Source organism: Artibeus jamaicensis, unplaced genomic scaffold, assembly GCF_021234435.1.
Source record: "Artibeus jamaicensis isolate MK-2021 breed Jamaican fruit bat unplaced genomic scaffold, CSHL_Jam_final contig_475, whole genome shotgun sequence".
Classification (NCBI taxonomy): Eukaryota; Metazoa; Chordata; class Mammalia; order Chiroptera; family Phyllostomidae; genus Artibeus; species Artibeus jamaicensis.
Window position 1 is genome coordinate 2083996 of NW_026521852.1, and position 16749 is coordinate 2100744.

The window sequence follows — 16749 nt, forward strand, 5'->3', positions numbered from 1 at the left end:
TGAAACCTAAAAACGAGTTTTATTTCGAAGTTGTGCTTTGGATTTTCCCAATCCAACATCAGTTGAGTGACAGTCTTAGGTTCACACAAAGCATCTCCAAGCATACATACAATATTCCAGTTATTGACACTATTTAAAGAATATACCATTGTACACAAACGTGACATACAGGTCAGACGCCACAACACTGCGATTCCCTGGAAGCTCTAACTTCTCTTCTGAACGTGAGTACCTCCACACCAGCCCTTCCTGTGGTCTGCTCACCCTGTCGCTGGCGTCCTCTCTCCTCTTCTCCCTGGGGAGAAGCCAGGGTGCCCTGAGGAGGTTGGCTGAGACCAGAGTTTCCAGTTTCGGGCTGCTGGCTGCAAACTCCTCTTTTTCCCAGTTGGATGCTGGTAGCCCCACCCCACCTCTGTTCCCCCAAGACTGAACAGTCAAGATTCCACACCAGGAAAAGGATCCACGTCTCAAGGGCCAGAGTGGGGTTCTTGGAAACATCATGCTGGTTTCGGCAAGCACATCGGAGGAAGGCTGGTCTCCCCTGGCCCTGGGGTGGCCAGCTCCTTTTGGCTTTTCGGTGTAAAAATCACAGTGTGCAACCTCAATTCCAGTTAACTGCAAGGAGCTTTGCTGAGAAGGACTCTCCTTCTGCAGGTTCCCGGTCCTCTCGACAGGACCGTCTCATAGGTGTCAGGAGCACCAGAGGGGAAGACGGCTTGGCTCCCGGAGCAGGGGGGAGTCGGTGACCATTCACACACTGTCCAATTCATGATGCAAATGAGCAGATGGACACTGACCAAGGGGGTGGCGAACAGTCATGGATGGGGCTGAAAGGGAAATAAGGCAGGAGCAAGAGTAGGCCCAGAGCACTGGCATTAAGAAAGCTCTGCTTTTACTTTCTTAGAGAGGAGTGTGCTTCTGGAGGGAGGGGGAAAGGGCAGGTGTGGGTACCGATCTGGGTCAGCTGGATCAAAAGGAATGTAAAGTGAAGGGTGGGGTTCCATTTTTCAGCAAGGAAATAGATCCTTGGGTATGAAAGACCCTGTTGGCTCAAGGCCTGTGTAAGTCCAGGTGACAGACAAGGACAGACCACCAAAGACAGCAACTCAAGCCAAGAATCCAGTGGACTGTGGGCTGCTTCTCACGAGCTGACTCCCTGCGCTGAAGGAGCTCCTCGTCCCCCTTGTCATCTTTCAAGATTGTTTTCCTAGTGCTGCAGGTTATCCTTCTAATGCGTGATTTTCCACAAAGCTCCTCTCCTTCACACAGAATAAGGAAAATCCTACCACTTCCACGGAGCCAACTACCAACCTCAAAGTGTTGGTCCAAAAAAACCCCTCTAGGCTAAAGATAAAATTCAGATTTTCCCCACTGGAATGGCAACCCACAGTATCTCCTGTACACAAAAATAAGGCTAAAAGTTGCAGGTTTAAAACCAGAAAAGACGAGAGGAATGAGTTTCAGCCGTAACTTAAGCAGGCCTGGTGTGTGACTGTCCCCAGCTCCGGGCCCCCTGGGACAGCACGAGGCCAGGGGAGCTGAAACCACGGGCACCAGGTTTGCAGACTGGATCAAAGCAGACGAGGGCGTCATTGTTACTTTTTGGAGGAGAACTAGAAACAAGGCCAAAGTATTCAGCATCCAATTTTTAATTTTCTTAGATTTTTGCATTGGGAAGATGTTTAAGCCTACAGGGCCTAGGTTCTCTCAGTTTTTCTTGTTTGAATAGAAGTATGTTTTAAGAAGAAATGTCTCTCTTTAATCTAACCAGGGCTCTTCGAAGCCCTTGTTGGTCCCTGAAAAGAGAGACCTTATAGAATAACCAAACTAGGGGGTGGACTTAGGACAAGTTTTCATTTGGGAACAATTTTAGGTGAGCAAAGCTGAATTTAACTCTTTGGCAGAGTAATGAATTTTATGTCTTACGAGCCCAAATGAGTGGGAGAAGGAAGGGTCCATTTCTTGCCTTTTCCAACCCTGCCATAAATGCAATGAAACCCTCTTAAGACTCTACCCCACATGGAACCGGCTATAAAATGGTCTTATACAGGAGAACGTCTTAAATGGAAAATGGTCCATCAGAGACAAAGAGAGAAAACTAACAAATGCCCATATACTCAGAAAAAGTTGAGAAGCTCCACAATAAGATTGAGTTGTGGTTCTAGAGGATGGAGGGGAGTAAAAGCAAACACGGAGGACCAATTCACACCAATAGAAGACAGAGAGAAAGCCCCCAACCCCCAAACATTACAGGACCGAGTCCCATTCTGCTAAATTTCATACGATGGAGAGATATCAAAGGCTAGGTTCCCTGGCCGGGAAAGAGATTTATAACAGAAAGAGACCCCTGGTGGTTCTTGTGTGAACTGCCACAGTAACTTACAGAGAGACTGACTGGTCTAGGACCAGAGGCTACACATGCCAGAGACTCGAAAAGCTTGTGTGTGTGTGTGTGTGTGTGTAATGAAGAATGGACTTAATGGACTTTATGTGATTCTCTACAACCAGTACCCAGAACAAGACGCCACCGAGGGCTGGATGTCAGTAGCCAGTCATCTGGTTAGACATCCTTGCCTGAGGGGACTGAGACTGGAGCCCATGTCCTCAGGACGTGCCTGGCCAGATTTCACAGTGACCTGATAATGGACAACTCTATCTCTGGCTAACCTACGAACAGTATGCACCGCAGCTGGCTGAATTACAATGACCGGGGGAAGCAGAGGGCAGTGCTAAGGGCCGGGCAGGGTGATAACGAGGGCTTCATTCTCAAGGTTTGGGGTGGTGGAAAGGCTAATTCCTGCAAGAACAACTTAAATCTAATTTTCAACTGAAGTCCCCAAGCTAGTTAAATAGGAAGATTTTAATAACAGTCCATCCCTCCAGTCCCCTTGTCTAGAACAATTAAATTACATCCTCAGACAGTACAAGACTTGTCAGTGGACTGTGGGGAAGCCGATGAGTTGACACCAGGGCTGGTGGCATTTGTTTTGGGGAAGACAGTGGGCTTGGGTCGTGTGGCTGGTGGCTTGACCGGGGCAGCCATTTTGACAGACTTGACGGGCCGGAAGGCGCAGGCGATGTCCCCAGCTGTGCTGGCGCTGCGCTGGAAGGCGGGCTCGGGGTCCTTGAGGAGCTGGGTGTGCAGGGGGCTGGAGGGCTCTGATGTGGGGGCCACCACCGGGGAGGTTTTGAGGGGCTCCAAGGTGTCCAGAACCACGTCAGGTGTGTGCTTGACGCTGCTCTGCCGTTCCAGTTCCCGCAGCTCGTTCAGGGCAGAGTTCATAGTTGCCTCAATATCCTGCAAAAACAGGAAGGAGGAGGAGGTGAGGCAAATGCAGGGAGAAGTCCCCAAGGATCCTATTCAACACCACAGGCCAAATCACGGAGAAACCAATGGCAATGAGATGTCCAGATTATTTTACTTGGCCAACATCCTTGAACACATGAATGTTCAGAATGTGGGGGAGGAGAGACAAAGGGATTTGCATTATTGTGAGATTTTTTTTTTCCTTTAGAAAGAATGGTTGAGATGTTTTTAAGAGTTCTCGGGTCTTAGAGATATGCACTGAAATGGTTATGGATGAAGTGCTTATATAATCCCACGGGTAGATGAACTAAGGGTGGCCAGGAGTTTCGTCATGGGTGCGTGGGATTCATCATACAATCTTTCTATGTTTGTATATGCTTTTTTTTTAAAGTGGTAGACATGAAGTGTGATCTTTGTTCTCTTGGACTTCAAGGCCAAAGGTTAAGAAGGTTGATTCTTCTTCTTCAAGGACTGAGTAAAAGGTTAAGAGCCCTGGCCCTGAAGACTCATCAGGACACCTCCCCAGGCCCCTCCCTGCCAACTGGATGAAGCCATTTCCTTCTACCCATCACCAAGAAAGGGGACCAAAGAGTTACCAGGAGGGGGAGCCAGAGCCCACGTAGGCAAATCACCTCTTGCAAGTCAGTGGAACACTCCAGATCTTAGTATACCCAAGTCCGAGCTCAGGGACTTAGCAGAACCAAAGACCCTGTGCATGCAGCCAGCTGCCTCCCAGGGAGACCTCCCAGCTCCTTTCTTCCCGCTCTCCCTCCTCACACACCTATGTCTGGCACCCCCCACCCCACCCCAAATCACCCCAGAGCTCCTCCCTTGGAATTAGGTTCAAAATGAAAGGCTGTATGTTCTAAGCAAAAGCCCTCGGTTAAGGTGTCCTGCAGGGTGATCCATTTGTTCGGTTGACAGTGATGCAGTTTCATGCATCCATCCCTATGGTGTTCTCAAACCTTAAAAATGCTCAGGAAGAACTCCACTGCCCTCCATGGTCCCACTCTGCAGTTATTCTGACGTTCCTACTGACACCTGGCCAAAGAGGGAGCTAGGAGGATTCCCGTGGTGCAAAGCAGACTGCAGTCAAGAGCTTAAGTAGAGGCACAGAAGTAGAAGTCTAGTGAAAGCAAGACGTCTCAGACCGGAGCTCAACACCGAGCTCGCTAGGTACACCTTCCCTAAGCAGAGCTGAGCCAACAGAGACCACACCCAGGCTGGACCGCCCCTGGGAGATGGTGTGGGAATCAGACCCTTCGTTCCTACCTGGTCTAATGAAAATTAGAGTTGGGAGAGACGTCTGAGTGAGCTGCTTGGAGTGGGCCTGGTAGTCGTGTTTTTAGAGGTGGGGTTGGATCTCTAATATTTCATGGAAAACAGAGACTTGTCAGTGTAGTATATACACGGAGAGAAGACTCAGTAACAACGGAGCTCATCTCCACTGTACCTGGAGACTTGTGCTGGAAACTCTTCTGGTACCTGAGCCCCCAGGTGCAGCATTTTGGGGCCTTCAAGACCAGGAGCAGACTGTTGACTGACCACCTATCTACTGCTGGGGACCAGATATTACCCTTAGGAAATGGGATGATGGGGGTGGGCAGAGGATATAAACATGTGGCCAGAACTACATCTGAGTCTCAACATTCACACGGCTTCCCCTAGTCTACCAGGGTCTCAAGACTCAAAACGTGGATTAAATGGACTCCATCAAAATACTCCATCTGTAACTCTGGCTGTAAAAATTACAACAGACAGTGTGGTGATTGCTGGGGGTATGAGGGGACTCAGTGATAATGGAAATAATAAATATAAAAAAATCACAACAGCCTTGTAAATAGACTATAGATGAACAAGAAGCTTGGATTCTTTTATTCTGTCTTCAAGTTCTTCTTGGGGAGAGAGGGACTGACGAGTTTCTTGGGAAGTCATCTTATCAGGTCCAGATGTCCACCAGTCCCTGAACTTGGGATATCATGTACAAAGGACTATGCTGTCTCAAGTTCTGTCATAAATATGGGCTGCACTAAACAGCAGCGACAAATGTAGACATGACAGCTGCTTGTCCAGGAGCCCTCAGTTACCTGTGCAATGACCTCAGGATCCATGGGCCGATGGTTATTGAAGCTTTTTGACCGGCCGGCAGTCACTGTCTTCCGGATCTGTGGACTGTCCAGCCGATTCTTCAGGGATGAGTGGCGGCTGATGGAGTTGAGGCTCCCGTGCCCACTGACAGAACACTTATCTGGTCCTTCCTTGGGGAGACTCTGGCTCATGATAGGCTGGGAAGCTGGGCGGCAGCTAGCCCCCACCCCTGGGGAGGTGGAGTCAGCGAGGGAACCGCTCAGCCCGTGGCTGTCACTCCGAAATGTTTTCCGGATGCTCCCCGATTCTGGCCGTTTCCTTTGCCTTCAATCAAACAGAGAGGGCAGTGTGACCAGGGAGCCCTGGCTCCGAGGAAGCTCCGCCAAGTGAGAGAGGGGCAGGTGCTGGCACCCAGGGATTTCTGGAAGGAGAGGCCACTGAGCTGGCTCTCCCCCGCTTTCTCCATGTCTCTGTCCCCCTGCCACCCGACCTGGGCCAAGGAGAAGTGGATACTTACTTGGTAGTCGTGGGCTTTGAGTTCCCAAGATGTAAGGTGCTGCTGTCAGGAAAAATGTGATTAAGTGAAAGTTTCTAATAGGTGAGAGATTCATGGAACAGCCCCTCTATTACCTGCTTTGAACAGAAACGAGGCCCCAGGTAGGAAAAAGTCTCACCATCACCAAGGAGGTGGGGAATTGCAGGTAAGAGGAGACTTGACTTTTCCAAATTTTAGCCCACTGCTTTCTCCAATCACAAGGCTTAAATCATTTGGTCTTTGGCAAAAGGCTACTGTTACTTATTTCGTAGACATGAAACAAAATATTTTTCCGAAGTCTGCAATGTTGCAGAGTCAGGACCGAGCCTGTGCATCTTCTTAGGGTAGAAATACATCTACATGACCCTAAGGCACCCAGTGCTGGGCTGAGCCCTGGTTCTGAGTCGGCTGGTTTCAGACCACTAAGGTTCACACACGAACTGCTTTGGCAGAGTCCCGGCTGTAAGGGTGTTGCCCACTGCTGAATCATTTCATTTTTGTTTGGAATCAGATTCTTAAGGACCTAATCTAAGAAGCAATAGAACTTCTGGTTTGGGATGGCAGCTGAGCAGCTTCGATCTGAAATCTATGAGGGTCACTGGGGCTGAGCGGGAGCTGAGGACGAAGAAGGGTCTGACCTCGCCGCTGAGGCGGGGCCAGCGTTCTAAGCCAGTCCTGGCATCCTCCCCGCTGGTTAGGTCTTCCTCACTGTGTATCGGCGGGGCTTGGGCCAGGACCGGGCACAAAGTACGTATTTTAGGAAGCTGCCTGCTCAGCAGTTTAGCAGTGAGCGCCAGACATTCTTTAATGGAAAAAGGATGTGCTCAGTGTCCTATAGAGCCCAGCTGAAATGACTCTTTTTCTTCCCTGGAACCTAAATCCAGCAGTAGGCAGAATCGATCACTCCCTCTCCTGTTCCTTTGGGGCATCTATGGCACTCGGTGCTCGTTAGTTACCTGCCCATAAGGTTCTTACCCTGCCAGACTGAGCTCTGGGGCCAGGGCCATCTTATTCCTCTCTGAATAACCAGCATTGCCACTTGGTAAAGCAGTAGGTGCTCAATAAATGTGTGGAATGACATAGAGATGCCACACCCCAATAGCTCTGCTGATTTACTTTTTCCACTTGAGGATGGCTGACTCACAAGGCGAAAGCTGCTGAGATTTGTGGAATGACTGGAGTGTGCCCGGCCCTGAGCCAGGCCCCAAGGATGTCTAAGGAGAGGAAGACAGAGTTCCTGGTTTCAAAAGGCTCCGCCTGCTGGGGGACCTGAGTGCATCTTGAGTTCTGAAAGATACTGACTGCTTTGGGAATTCAGAACGAGGGCACCTAATTCAGCCCTTGAGGAACCACAAGGTACCAGAAAGTCTTCCCCAAAGACCTAAATCTTCGGACTAGGTCTTGAAAGGAGAGAAGGGCCAGGTGAGGAGACAGCAGGTGTGTCTGGGCAAGAGAGAACCTGGGCGCTCAGAGAAGTGAGGGGCCTGAGGAGTGATGTGTGGGGGGCAGGAGTTGGAGGCAGACTCGCTCTAAGGGCACGGCACGCCCAGGGGCTGCCGCTCCCACGGACTAGCTGGTGCACAGGTAGAACGTGTCCTCCAAACACTCCGTCCTGACACCGCCGAGCAAGGAGCTCTAGGGAACTGCCTCAACTTTCTACAAGGTGTTTATCTTTTGACTAGTTCAGCTAAGACTCTGCACAATTCCTTTGTATAAATGACATCAAATATATGACAGTTTAAAAGTATGTACCTAACTAATTATTTAACTGTCCCTCCACCAACTCTGCCTTGGTTTCTGGGTTAATTATAGGCTTCTGATCTTATGATTACAGGTTTATGATTAACATAGACTTGTAAATAAGGGGAAAAATGTGATTAGCCCACAGTTACTTTTTTTACTAGCTTGCCCTCCCAGCAGGGCGCTATGCTGGAGGGAAATAAAATCCTCAATCATTTTTACTGGTCTGACTTCAATTATAACTACACTGACTAAGAGAGCTGATTAAGCTACTTTACTAAGTTGAGGGTGAAAGAGATGGACAAGAGCCACGTGTCCCAACCACACCCCCTGCTACCGTCTGGTTGGAAAAAAGCCAAGAGATCTGGGCGACCTGGTGCAGTTTAACAACAACAAGCATCTTTTATTCTCCTTCCAGTTTCAGTGTCCAGAGGCTACGGTTAACAGGTTTTCAATGTGCAAATCATTTCATTCCTCCAAAGCCAGAGGGGAGTAAAAACTGTACATCATCTCCAATCCATATTCATCGGGGGCGCCCTGGGGCTTGTCATCCTGCTGGCACTGGGCCAGGTTTCAGGGGCTGGCGGAAAGAGGTCTGTAGGCTTTGGGACTTGGTGTCTGGCCCCTTGAGATGAGATTAGTTTTCCAATAACCTGAATGTCTCGAGGGGAGGCAGCGGCTCGCAGGCAGGCGTGGGATCCCTCTAGGCAGCCAGACCGGGTGTGGGTGGAGTTAAAACCCCAGGATGTCGCTAACAGCCACAGTGAAAGCTGGGGCAATGTTTAGAGCCTGTGGGACAGGAATGGGAATCTGCAAAGGGACTAACAGCGGGGGATGATACACACAGGGCTAAAGCAACAGGGAAAAACTGGAAAATCATTTCTATCAGTGTGACAGGGCAGAAGGTAAGGGAGCTCGGGGTTAGAAAATGAATAAAGAGCTCAGGACAAAGCTTTCCTTGGGGGCACGGTGGTCTCCTTTCCTTCACAGGAGTGAGTGCAGGGCAGGGTGAAAAACAGACACAGGACATCTAAATAAACCTCCGGGGTAACATGAGCCTAGCAGAAGGCACACCAGACTTCGGATCTTTGGACAAACAAGGGCCAAGGAAGACATCACAGACTACTATTATTTGAGTGAGGACTGGAAAAGAGAAGGCACCTCTGAGAAGAACAGAAAACCAAGTTGCTTAAAGAAACCAAAGCTCTGGCCAAAGTTTTAGCAGTCGGACGGCCAGGAGGATCAGAGCTGACAAACCCTGGGGGAGCAGAGTGGGGCACCCGTCCATGGCATGAGGGCAGCTGGCTGGGGACCCGGGCCTGCTGACGAGGCCTGCGGAAGCTTCCTCAGCCCTGTCCACCTTGTAGCAGCACATGCAAACTGTTAGGCCGGGGCAGCTGAAGCCCTCCGAGCAGCTCGGAATGGAGAGGGGGTTAGGCCAGAGGGTGAGGCTGGGTGTGGCAAGTCATTCAGAGGAGCAGAAAATGAAAAGCAGAGCTTACTTGTTGATGTTTGCAAGATAAATATCAGCTACATGACCCCCACTGGGACAGCTGGCCCCCGCTCTGGCTGTCACCTTTTCTTCAGGTGGCTCAGAAATGACCTCAATCTCAGACTTGGGGCTGGACCTCTCCACGACACCGTCCTCGCTGGGGGAGAAGGGACAGGCAGGCAGGGAAAACAACACAAAAAGCAGTGTTAAATTGGCAAGATGGCCCCCCAACACACACGCGACCCCGCAATGGCTCTGAGACAGCAGCAACGCCTGGCTGGGCTAGCTCTGTGAGCAGAAGCAAGGAAACCTAAGGGCCTTGGGAGGGTTGTTTAAATAAGAATAAATAATCCCGCCGAGCTCTGCAGGATCCTCAGCTCCTCTGGAAAGCTGGGTTAGGGGACACCTGGATTCGAGGCATCTGCCGTCTACCGCACGTGGCCTTCCTGGGGCAGCTGTGCTGGGGCCGCCTCCCGGAGAAGGAGGAGGCCAGTTCAGGTTGTGGTTTATCTGCTGAGGTCCTGAGCACTGCTGGGTAAGGACAGTCCGCTCTGCAGTGGCTCTGGAGATGCCGGCGTTGAGGCAGGACTCTGCCACTCTGTCGTAGCGCATCCAGCCCCGCTCAGAGCGTCCCAGCTGGTCCCAGGTCTCTCCACTGCTCTCCCGGCCCCTCTGGCTACTGATGACAAAGAAAGGCCCTTCTCCCCATAATGCATCTTCTCTCGGTCCTGTAGTGAAGCCATAATGCTAAATTTGGGAGGGTCCTGCCCACACACAGAGGGCCACCAGGTTTGCGATGTTATCAACAGAGGGAGGATATCCCTGCAGCTGGGGACAGGCCGGGAGGGTGTGGACTCACTCAGGATACCAACCTTTAAAAGATAATATTAAGGGAAGGACTGAAAATACCGACAGCATCATAACCAAAGGAAGTCAGGAACAGAGGCGGGGCAATGGGGCAGGGAGGCTGGCGTGGGGGGCCATGGGTAAAGCCTTCCTAACAGGAGCCATTGCTTCAAAGAACGGGAGCCAACTGAGAGCCAGTTCTGTGAAGTCTCTTGGGACCAGTTCACATTCCCTTTGTTCGCTGACATCCCTTCCCCTCTTCTCCCAGGCTTTTCCCAAGTCTACCTCATCTGGGTTAAATGAACTGGGTCATTTCCGCACGAATGCTTAAGTTAGATTTCTCCTAGAAAAGAAACTCGTCATTTTCATTTAAGTGGAAAAACACCAACAGTGGTGTTTGGGGGGTAGGCATGGTTCTTTTAAAGAAAGAGGAATAAGGATATTTTCCCAATCTGATCCTTCCAGAAAGGAAATATGAGCGGTCAAATAATAACCCCTCATTATCACTCATCAGGCTTAAGTGTGGACGAGTGCTGACTGGCAAGCTTTTAAATGACAGTGGTGGCAGTGGCAGTGGAGCATGGCAAGAATAAAAAACACTTCCCTACTGAGTCTTGCAGTCCTCTAAGGAAATATGTGACCCCAGCACTGTGCTGATGCCCACTGGGGGCTGGTCTCCCTCATCCCCCTGTGGCTCCGGAAATGAAACCTCACTCCCAGAGTGCAGCCAGGGACCCCTGAAGATCAGGGGGCCTAACGTACGTGTCTTGAACCACGATGTACTGATGGGGGATGAGTCCATCGATGCCATTGTGCCGGCCTTCCCACCAGTCATCAGAAGCCCGTTGGTAAAGCAGCAGGGATGCCCCCTTCTTGAAGGACAGCTCTCGGGCTGTCCGGCCCACGTAGTCAAACTTGGCAATGGCCTCGATGGGCTCACACTCTGAGAGGGCCGGGAAAGAAGGAAACACATGCTGTTGGAATTCACAGACTCAGGAAACTGAACGGAAAAGCTGGGATTCAATCAGCTGAATGTACAGTGGTGAGAAGATAACCTTATATGAAAAATAAACCATGGATAATGTAAAAAGCAAGTAATTCCAGTGTAGTCTGTGTTACCAAACTGAAAGCACTCGTATGCCCTTCCTTGCCTTTGTTCACGCTGCTCCCTATGCAAGGAATCCCTGTTTCTCTCACCTGCCTGATGAAGCACATGAAGTCACGAGTCAGATACCACGTGCTTCCTACGGTGACTTCTTTGCTGTTTCTATGGTTCTTTCAGACCAACCCCTTTAACTGACCTTGCCACAGTATATTTGTAAGCATCATTTCTCTTGATTAATTCTATTAATTACATAACATTCATCATACTGTATTTTAAATAATTTGTTATGCATTCCTCCAGTAGAACATGAGGCTTTAGTTTCTTTCTTTTTTAAAAAATATTTTATTTATTTATTTTTAGAGAGAGGGAAAGAGAGGGAGAGAAACATCAGTGTGTGGTTGCCTCTCCAGCACTCCCCACTGGGAACTGGCCAGCAACCCAGGCAAGTGCCCTGACTGGGAATCGAGCCGAGATCCTTTGGTTTGCAGGCCCGCACTCAGTCCACTGAGCCACACCAGCCAGGGATTAGTTTCTATAAAGAGAAAGTAACTTGCCTTATCAACTTTCCAAGGAGCAAAATTTGGAAATGTATTTTGGGCAATACATGGAAAAATGCACATAAAAGTGATCTGAAAAGTTAAAAGGGGTTTACAAATGCAATGTGTTTTACTTGTGTGTGAGCTTCCATCTTGTCTATAAAATGGGGATAACAAAAGGGCTTTTTACATGAAATTGTTATGAGGGGTTGATTCATAGTTGTTTTATTTTCCCACTGATTAATAATTTAAAAAAATTAAAGTTATTGGGACAATATTGTTAATAACAGTATATATAGCTAGGTGTACAACTTTATAATATGGCAACTGTATACTCTATCATGTGCTCACAACCTGAAGTCTAGTCTCTTTCTGTCCCCACATATTTGGGCCCTTTTACGTCCTCCCCCATTCTCTTTCCCCTTTGGTAGCCACCATTCTGTTATCTGCATCTAGGAATTTGGTTTTGTGTTTGTTTGGATAAATAACAATTTGTAAAAGTGCTTAGGTCAGCGCCTGGCTCATCCTAAGTGCTACGTGTGTGTCAGCCATTGTCCTTATTGTTACTGTTATCTGTCCCGGACTGCACACGGAGGTCAGACAGCAAGAGAAGGCTCCGAGAAACCTGACACCGAGATTTAAGTCAGATATTCTGAGTAGTGAGAGAGAGGCTGCTTACCAGCAAGCCCGTGCCTAGACAGCCCTGGCGGGTGACTCTGCTCCTGAACAGGCAGGGCCGAAATTCCACTACAGGTGGCAGACCGCAGAAGGCCTTCTGCACGTCTCACTGTCAGTTCTGCACAGCCTCAGGTATGGCGGGTAACCTCTCTAACTTACTTTTCTCAAAAACAGCAGCTCTACGTCACCAGGGATTAGGAGATAAGACATATAAGGCCTCTAGCAGTGGTGGGCACAAGGTGGCTAATCAAGTTAAAATTTCCCTAGTTTACCTACTTCCCTCCCATAATGTGGCAAATTATCATTCTGATCCATTTGACACCAGGATCCAAATAAGCAGGCCTAATGTTTTCCCCTTTAAAAGCTTCCTGAGCATTGCAGAATTCACTGCAAGGCTGGGAGCAGGGAATGCCCCGCAGATGCACTATTTTATTCTCATGCCCAGAAAATTTGAAGGCCCCTTGTCGGCTGCTGAGACTCCCAGAGCCCAAGTGATCCAGAAATGGGGTACAAAACGATTGGAAGGAGGGAGAAATGTGCTGGCTGGACTGGCCATAATAAATTGTGGCCACTGCCAAGGGACCCGCTGATGGCAGCTGTGCATTCCACCTCCCACGCACACCCACCAGGCCACGGTGCCTGCATGCCTTCACTCTGGAAAGGGTTGATTTTTCCAGTCGGCAGGGGTGAAAACGTGTGGCTTTACGTTCTGATTCCCACCCCTCTGACTTGCTTCTCTTGGGACTTTGGCCCTTAGCTTCCGTATGTCCCAGGCTTATTGCTTTTCAAGTGAGCTCTTCCTCACTTCAGTCCCCAGGTACCAGGCAGGAGTCTGGGCTGTGACAGGAAATTGACATGCTGGCAAACAAGGAGCTGTCAGATGGGTGAGGGCAGGGTGTCGGGGGAAGAAGACTGAGAGGCTGTGGAATATCTAGCTCTTCACCTTTGGTCTGACACAGAGACCACTCTATTTGAGAAGGGAGCTGCCTGTTCAAGAAAGGGAAGGAAGGAAGGGACAGCTCTCTGCTTGGCTTCAGGGGACTGCCGGGCAGGAAGACTCATCGGGAGTACAGGAGGGCCTTTACCCCGGGAGCCCTGCTGACCCCAGTAGGACCTCGTACCGTCATCGCTCATGTGGTGCTCTGTGGTCACATCCTGGGTAGAGTCTTCAACCGAGGCGGTCTCTCCGTGAGGGCTGTCACTGCAACAGAAGCAGGAAGTAATCAGGACCTCAGCGCGGCCTTACAAAGCTCCCGGGTCCTGCCCCACAGCTCCGACAGCAGGGGCAGGGGTCTGCCTTACGCTCTCCACATCTTGACTGCACACTGCAGACAAATGCTAATAATGAAGGAGAAGGCCCCTGAGTTCTCCAGTCCAGCTTCGGCTACAAAAACTACTCGAGACTACTTAGAGTAGAATACTGAGACAACGGGAACCCCTTGTGAACTTACAAATCTTTTCTAAAATACAGAACAACTCAACTTCTCAAGGGCTGTTTCTCTAGGGGAATTAGTTCCTGACGGGAGCATGGTAGAAGAAAACACGAGGCTTTAGAAATCAGCTCTGACACTTGGTAACTGTGACCCTGGGCTTTATCTCTTTAAGCTTCAGCTACCTGATCTATAAATGGTCTGTATAGCTCACAGAATTGTGTGAGGGTTCAATGAAATAAGAAGGGGTGACTGATAAGCAGCACTTCCTTTCCTTCTTTCTCATCTTATTTGATGTTTCTAGGCCGCTTTGTGGTTTAGTCTCTGTACTGGTAAGAAAGTGGGAGGTGAGTCATCCAAATGAATGGGAAACAAGAGCAGGGGGAAGAGTCTGCTGTGGGATGAGCTCTGCAAGACGGTAGGGGATGGAAGTCAAGTTCTTGAAAAAATTCACGAGGGCTGAAATCATCCAGGGCTGAGAAATCTAGAATAATGAGAAAAGTCACCAGGAGTTGTACTGCCTCCTGATTTCCTGGCTTGTGTATAGTCAAAGGCTTTCTCTGGCATCTGGCAGTAATGAGTGAGCCCTTCCAAGTAGTTCTAGAGAAGCAACAGCACAGCCTCAGCCCCACTGCCTGGCCTCAGTTTCTACCTTTGAGCCTACACCTCTCCCTCCTCATGGGATGGGTCCTTCACTCCTAGAGAGTTCCTCAGAGATCAGAAGACCAGTTCAGAACTCACACCATTGGAAGCAAGTCAGTTCCAAGGTTCTCCAGACTCCAGAAAACATTCTAGGGGACCATTAATAGGGATTTTGCTTGGTCAAACAATCTGGACACAATTTCTCACTGTTTCTTAGGCCTAAAAACCATCTGATGAGTTTGGTGACATTCTGGAAATCTGTGGGGTCCTAGGGGTACAGATGGCAAGGACTCACTTTACCCCAGGGCTCTGAGCCCATCCATGTGGCCACCCACTATGGGGCAGTTCCTAACTTCAGAGAGTCTGAGATGGCTTGTTAAAAACCCATTGCCTCACCCCCAGAGTTTCTGATTCACTAGGTCTGTCTGCACTTCTAACTAGTACCATGTGATGTAGGTGCTGCTGGTCCAGGGACACCACTCTGAAAACCACTGCTCTAAGGTAATGGCAGGATGATGTATTTGAAGGTCCCTTCCTGCCCTAAACCATGTTTGTCTCATTGCACACCCACACCCCAGCAACAGCCCCAGGCCCAGGCCTGCAGTCTCAGAGGCCTGGCATGCCATAGGGCAGGCGGTCCTAGGAAACTGGCTCTGGCCTCATGGTTGGTAAGTGTGGTGAAGTGGGACTGGCCTCTCCTCTCCAAGGTCGTGGGGAAGCCAGGTGGCCCAGTGCTCCCTCTTCCTGGCTGTTTTGGTCTCCTGGCCATTTTCCAGGATTCTTGGGCTCTAGCGCCCCTATTGCTACCCCTCCCTCACCTCCTTCATCAGGCTTAGCTCAAAGCACTGGAGTTTCTCTCTCCCTCTAAAGAAAGGGAAAGGCTGGGAGCCTTCTGAGTGGGTGTGAATCCAGTGTTCAGATGGTCCCTTTAACCCCAAAGTCATTTACTCTGGATCCTCCCGTGCTCCTGGCCTGAGGCCCAGGCCTTCTTACCCAGTCTATGGTAGTGACGTTCTCTGACTAATCTTGTGGTTTTTGCCAGAGGCTACTAATAAATGTGGGATGTGTAACAAACAGGGGCTGAGGAGAACACCTTGAAGAGAACCAGAGGAAGGCGCCCTCCCCTGCTCCCGCAGCCACGGTTCCTCACCTCCTGCTGGGGCTGTGTGCTCCGCTGGGCTGGGCCCGGGAAGCAGGACTAGAAGGGGCCGTGAGGGGCTGTGTCCTGGGGTCAGTCCAGAGCCTGCAGCGGCTTGATATTTGAGAACTTAGGGCAGACTTTAGAAGGAAGGTAAAGCGGGAAGTGGGAGAACTATTCCACAGTTTTCCAACACTCATGAGAGGGGGAAACCGGCTCTTTAAGTCACAGGCACAAGGACAGCTCCCTGGAGCTCCTCAGCCAGTAGGCTGAGACCTGAGCAACCTCCCCAGTTCCCACCAACCATCTGTCAGTGAGAAAAAGCTTTCCCTCTGAGCTGGCAAGCTGAGGTCGCTCCAGCTTGGGCCCAGATACTGGGATCTGCAGGACAGTGGAGAAGACTGAACCCAGGGGTATCAGTGGTGTCTGTATGTTCATAGACACACGAGTATCACTTTCTTCACTCTGGGCAGGAGGTTCCTTCTGTGGGGAGCAGGGAGAAGTGTGGACCAATCGGCCTCTAATTAAGTAAAGAACCTCCCTTGTCCTCCCTACCTCAGCTGATAGCAAAGGGGCGGGCTGAATTGGTTCCAGATGTTGCATTCAGGCAGAATCCTATTTGGGCTGGCTTACGCTTTCAGCCCAGGCTGAAACACTATTTAGGGGAAGCTGGGAGGGGGGAGTGGGGAGGAGAAGGTAAAGCGTGTTAGGGAGTAAAAGAGAGCTGCATCTCTCTTTCAGCGGAAAAACGACACCCTAAGTGGTTTCCTGGGGGCAGTGGGGGGCAGTAGATGGCACCCTGAGCTAAGAGACAAAGGATAAGGGCTGGAGCCCCTACCACTGGGGTGGCCTGAAAGACTGTCACTGGCCTCCCTGCACTGCAGTGACTTCATCTGTAAAATGGAAATAGTGAGTCGCTATGTGCCTGACGGAAGGGTCTATGTGCCTTGGGATCCTGTCCTATCTCTGCTACCAGGCTGGGTCATGGAAAACCTCGCCCCACAGAACTTAATCCCACGTCACGGTGAAACTGTGCCAGCTGGATAAAAATGGATCTTAGCCCTCTTTCCCTTCATGCATTTCCGAAGTCATTCTAAATGATCTTGCAAAATCACAGTCAGCAAATTACGCCCCACATCTAAACTCTTCCCAATATGAAAGAAAATCCATGGAAACCACGACTGTTTGCATCACAAAGCACAGCACGGAGTG

General features: G+C 50.0%; 1 protein-coding gene across 9 annotated transcripts in view; it reads right to left on the reverse strand.

Moving 5' to 3' along the window:
• The window catches only part of SRGAP2 (SLIT-ROBO Rho GTPase activating protein 2), a 252003-nt gene continuing 235254 nt past the window's right edge, over nucleotides 1–16749 (reverse strand). For 3 of the 9 annotated variants that reach the window (XM_037155440.2, XM_037155438.2, XM_037155439.2), the window contains exons 19-24: nucleotides 13449–13528; nucleotides 10771–10951; nucleotides 9173–9319; nucleotides 5913–5954; nucleotides 5395–5719; nucleotides 1–3298 (exon numbers count right to left, since the gene is read on the reverse strand). In XM_037155440.2, the coding sequence (XP_037011335.1) occupies nucleotides 2915–3298; nucleotides 5395–5719; nucleotides 5913–5954; nucleotides 9173–9319; nucleotides 10771–10951; nucleotides 13449–13528 (1159 nt within the window). In that variant the 3' untranslated portion in view covers nucleotides 1–2914. Of the gene's footprint in view, nucleotides 3299–4579; nucleotides 4673–5394; nucleotides 5720–5912; nucleotides 5955–8047; nucleotides 8460–9172; nucleotides 9320–9340; nucleotides 10035–10770; nucleotides 10952–13448; nucleotides 13529–16749 lie in introns of those variants that run through there. The other 6 variants (XM_037155443.2, XM_037155441.2, XM_037155444.2 and 3 more) reach the window with 5 other exon arrangements.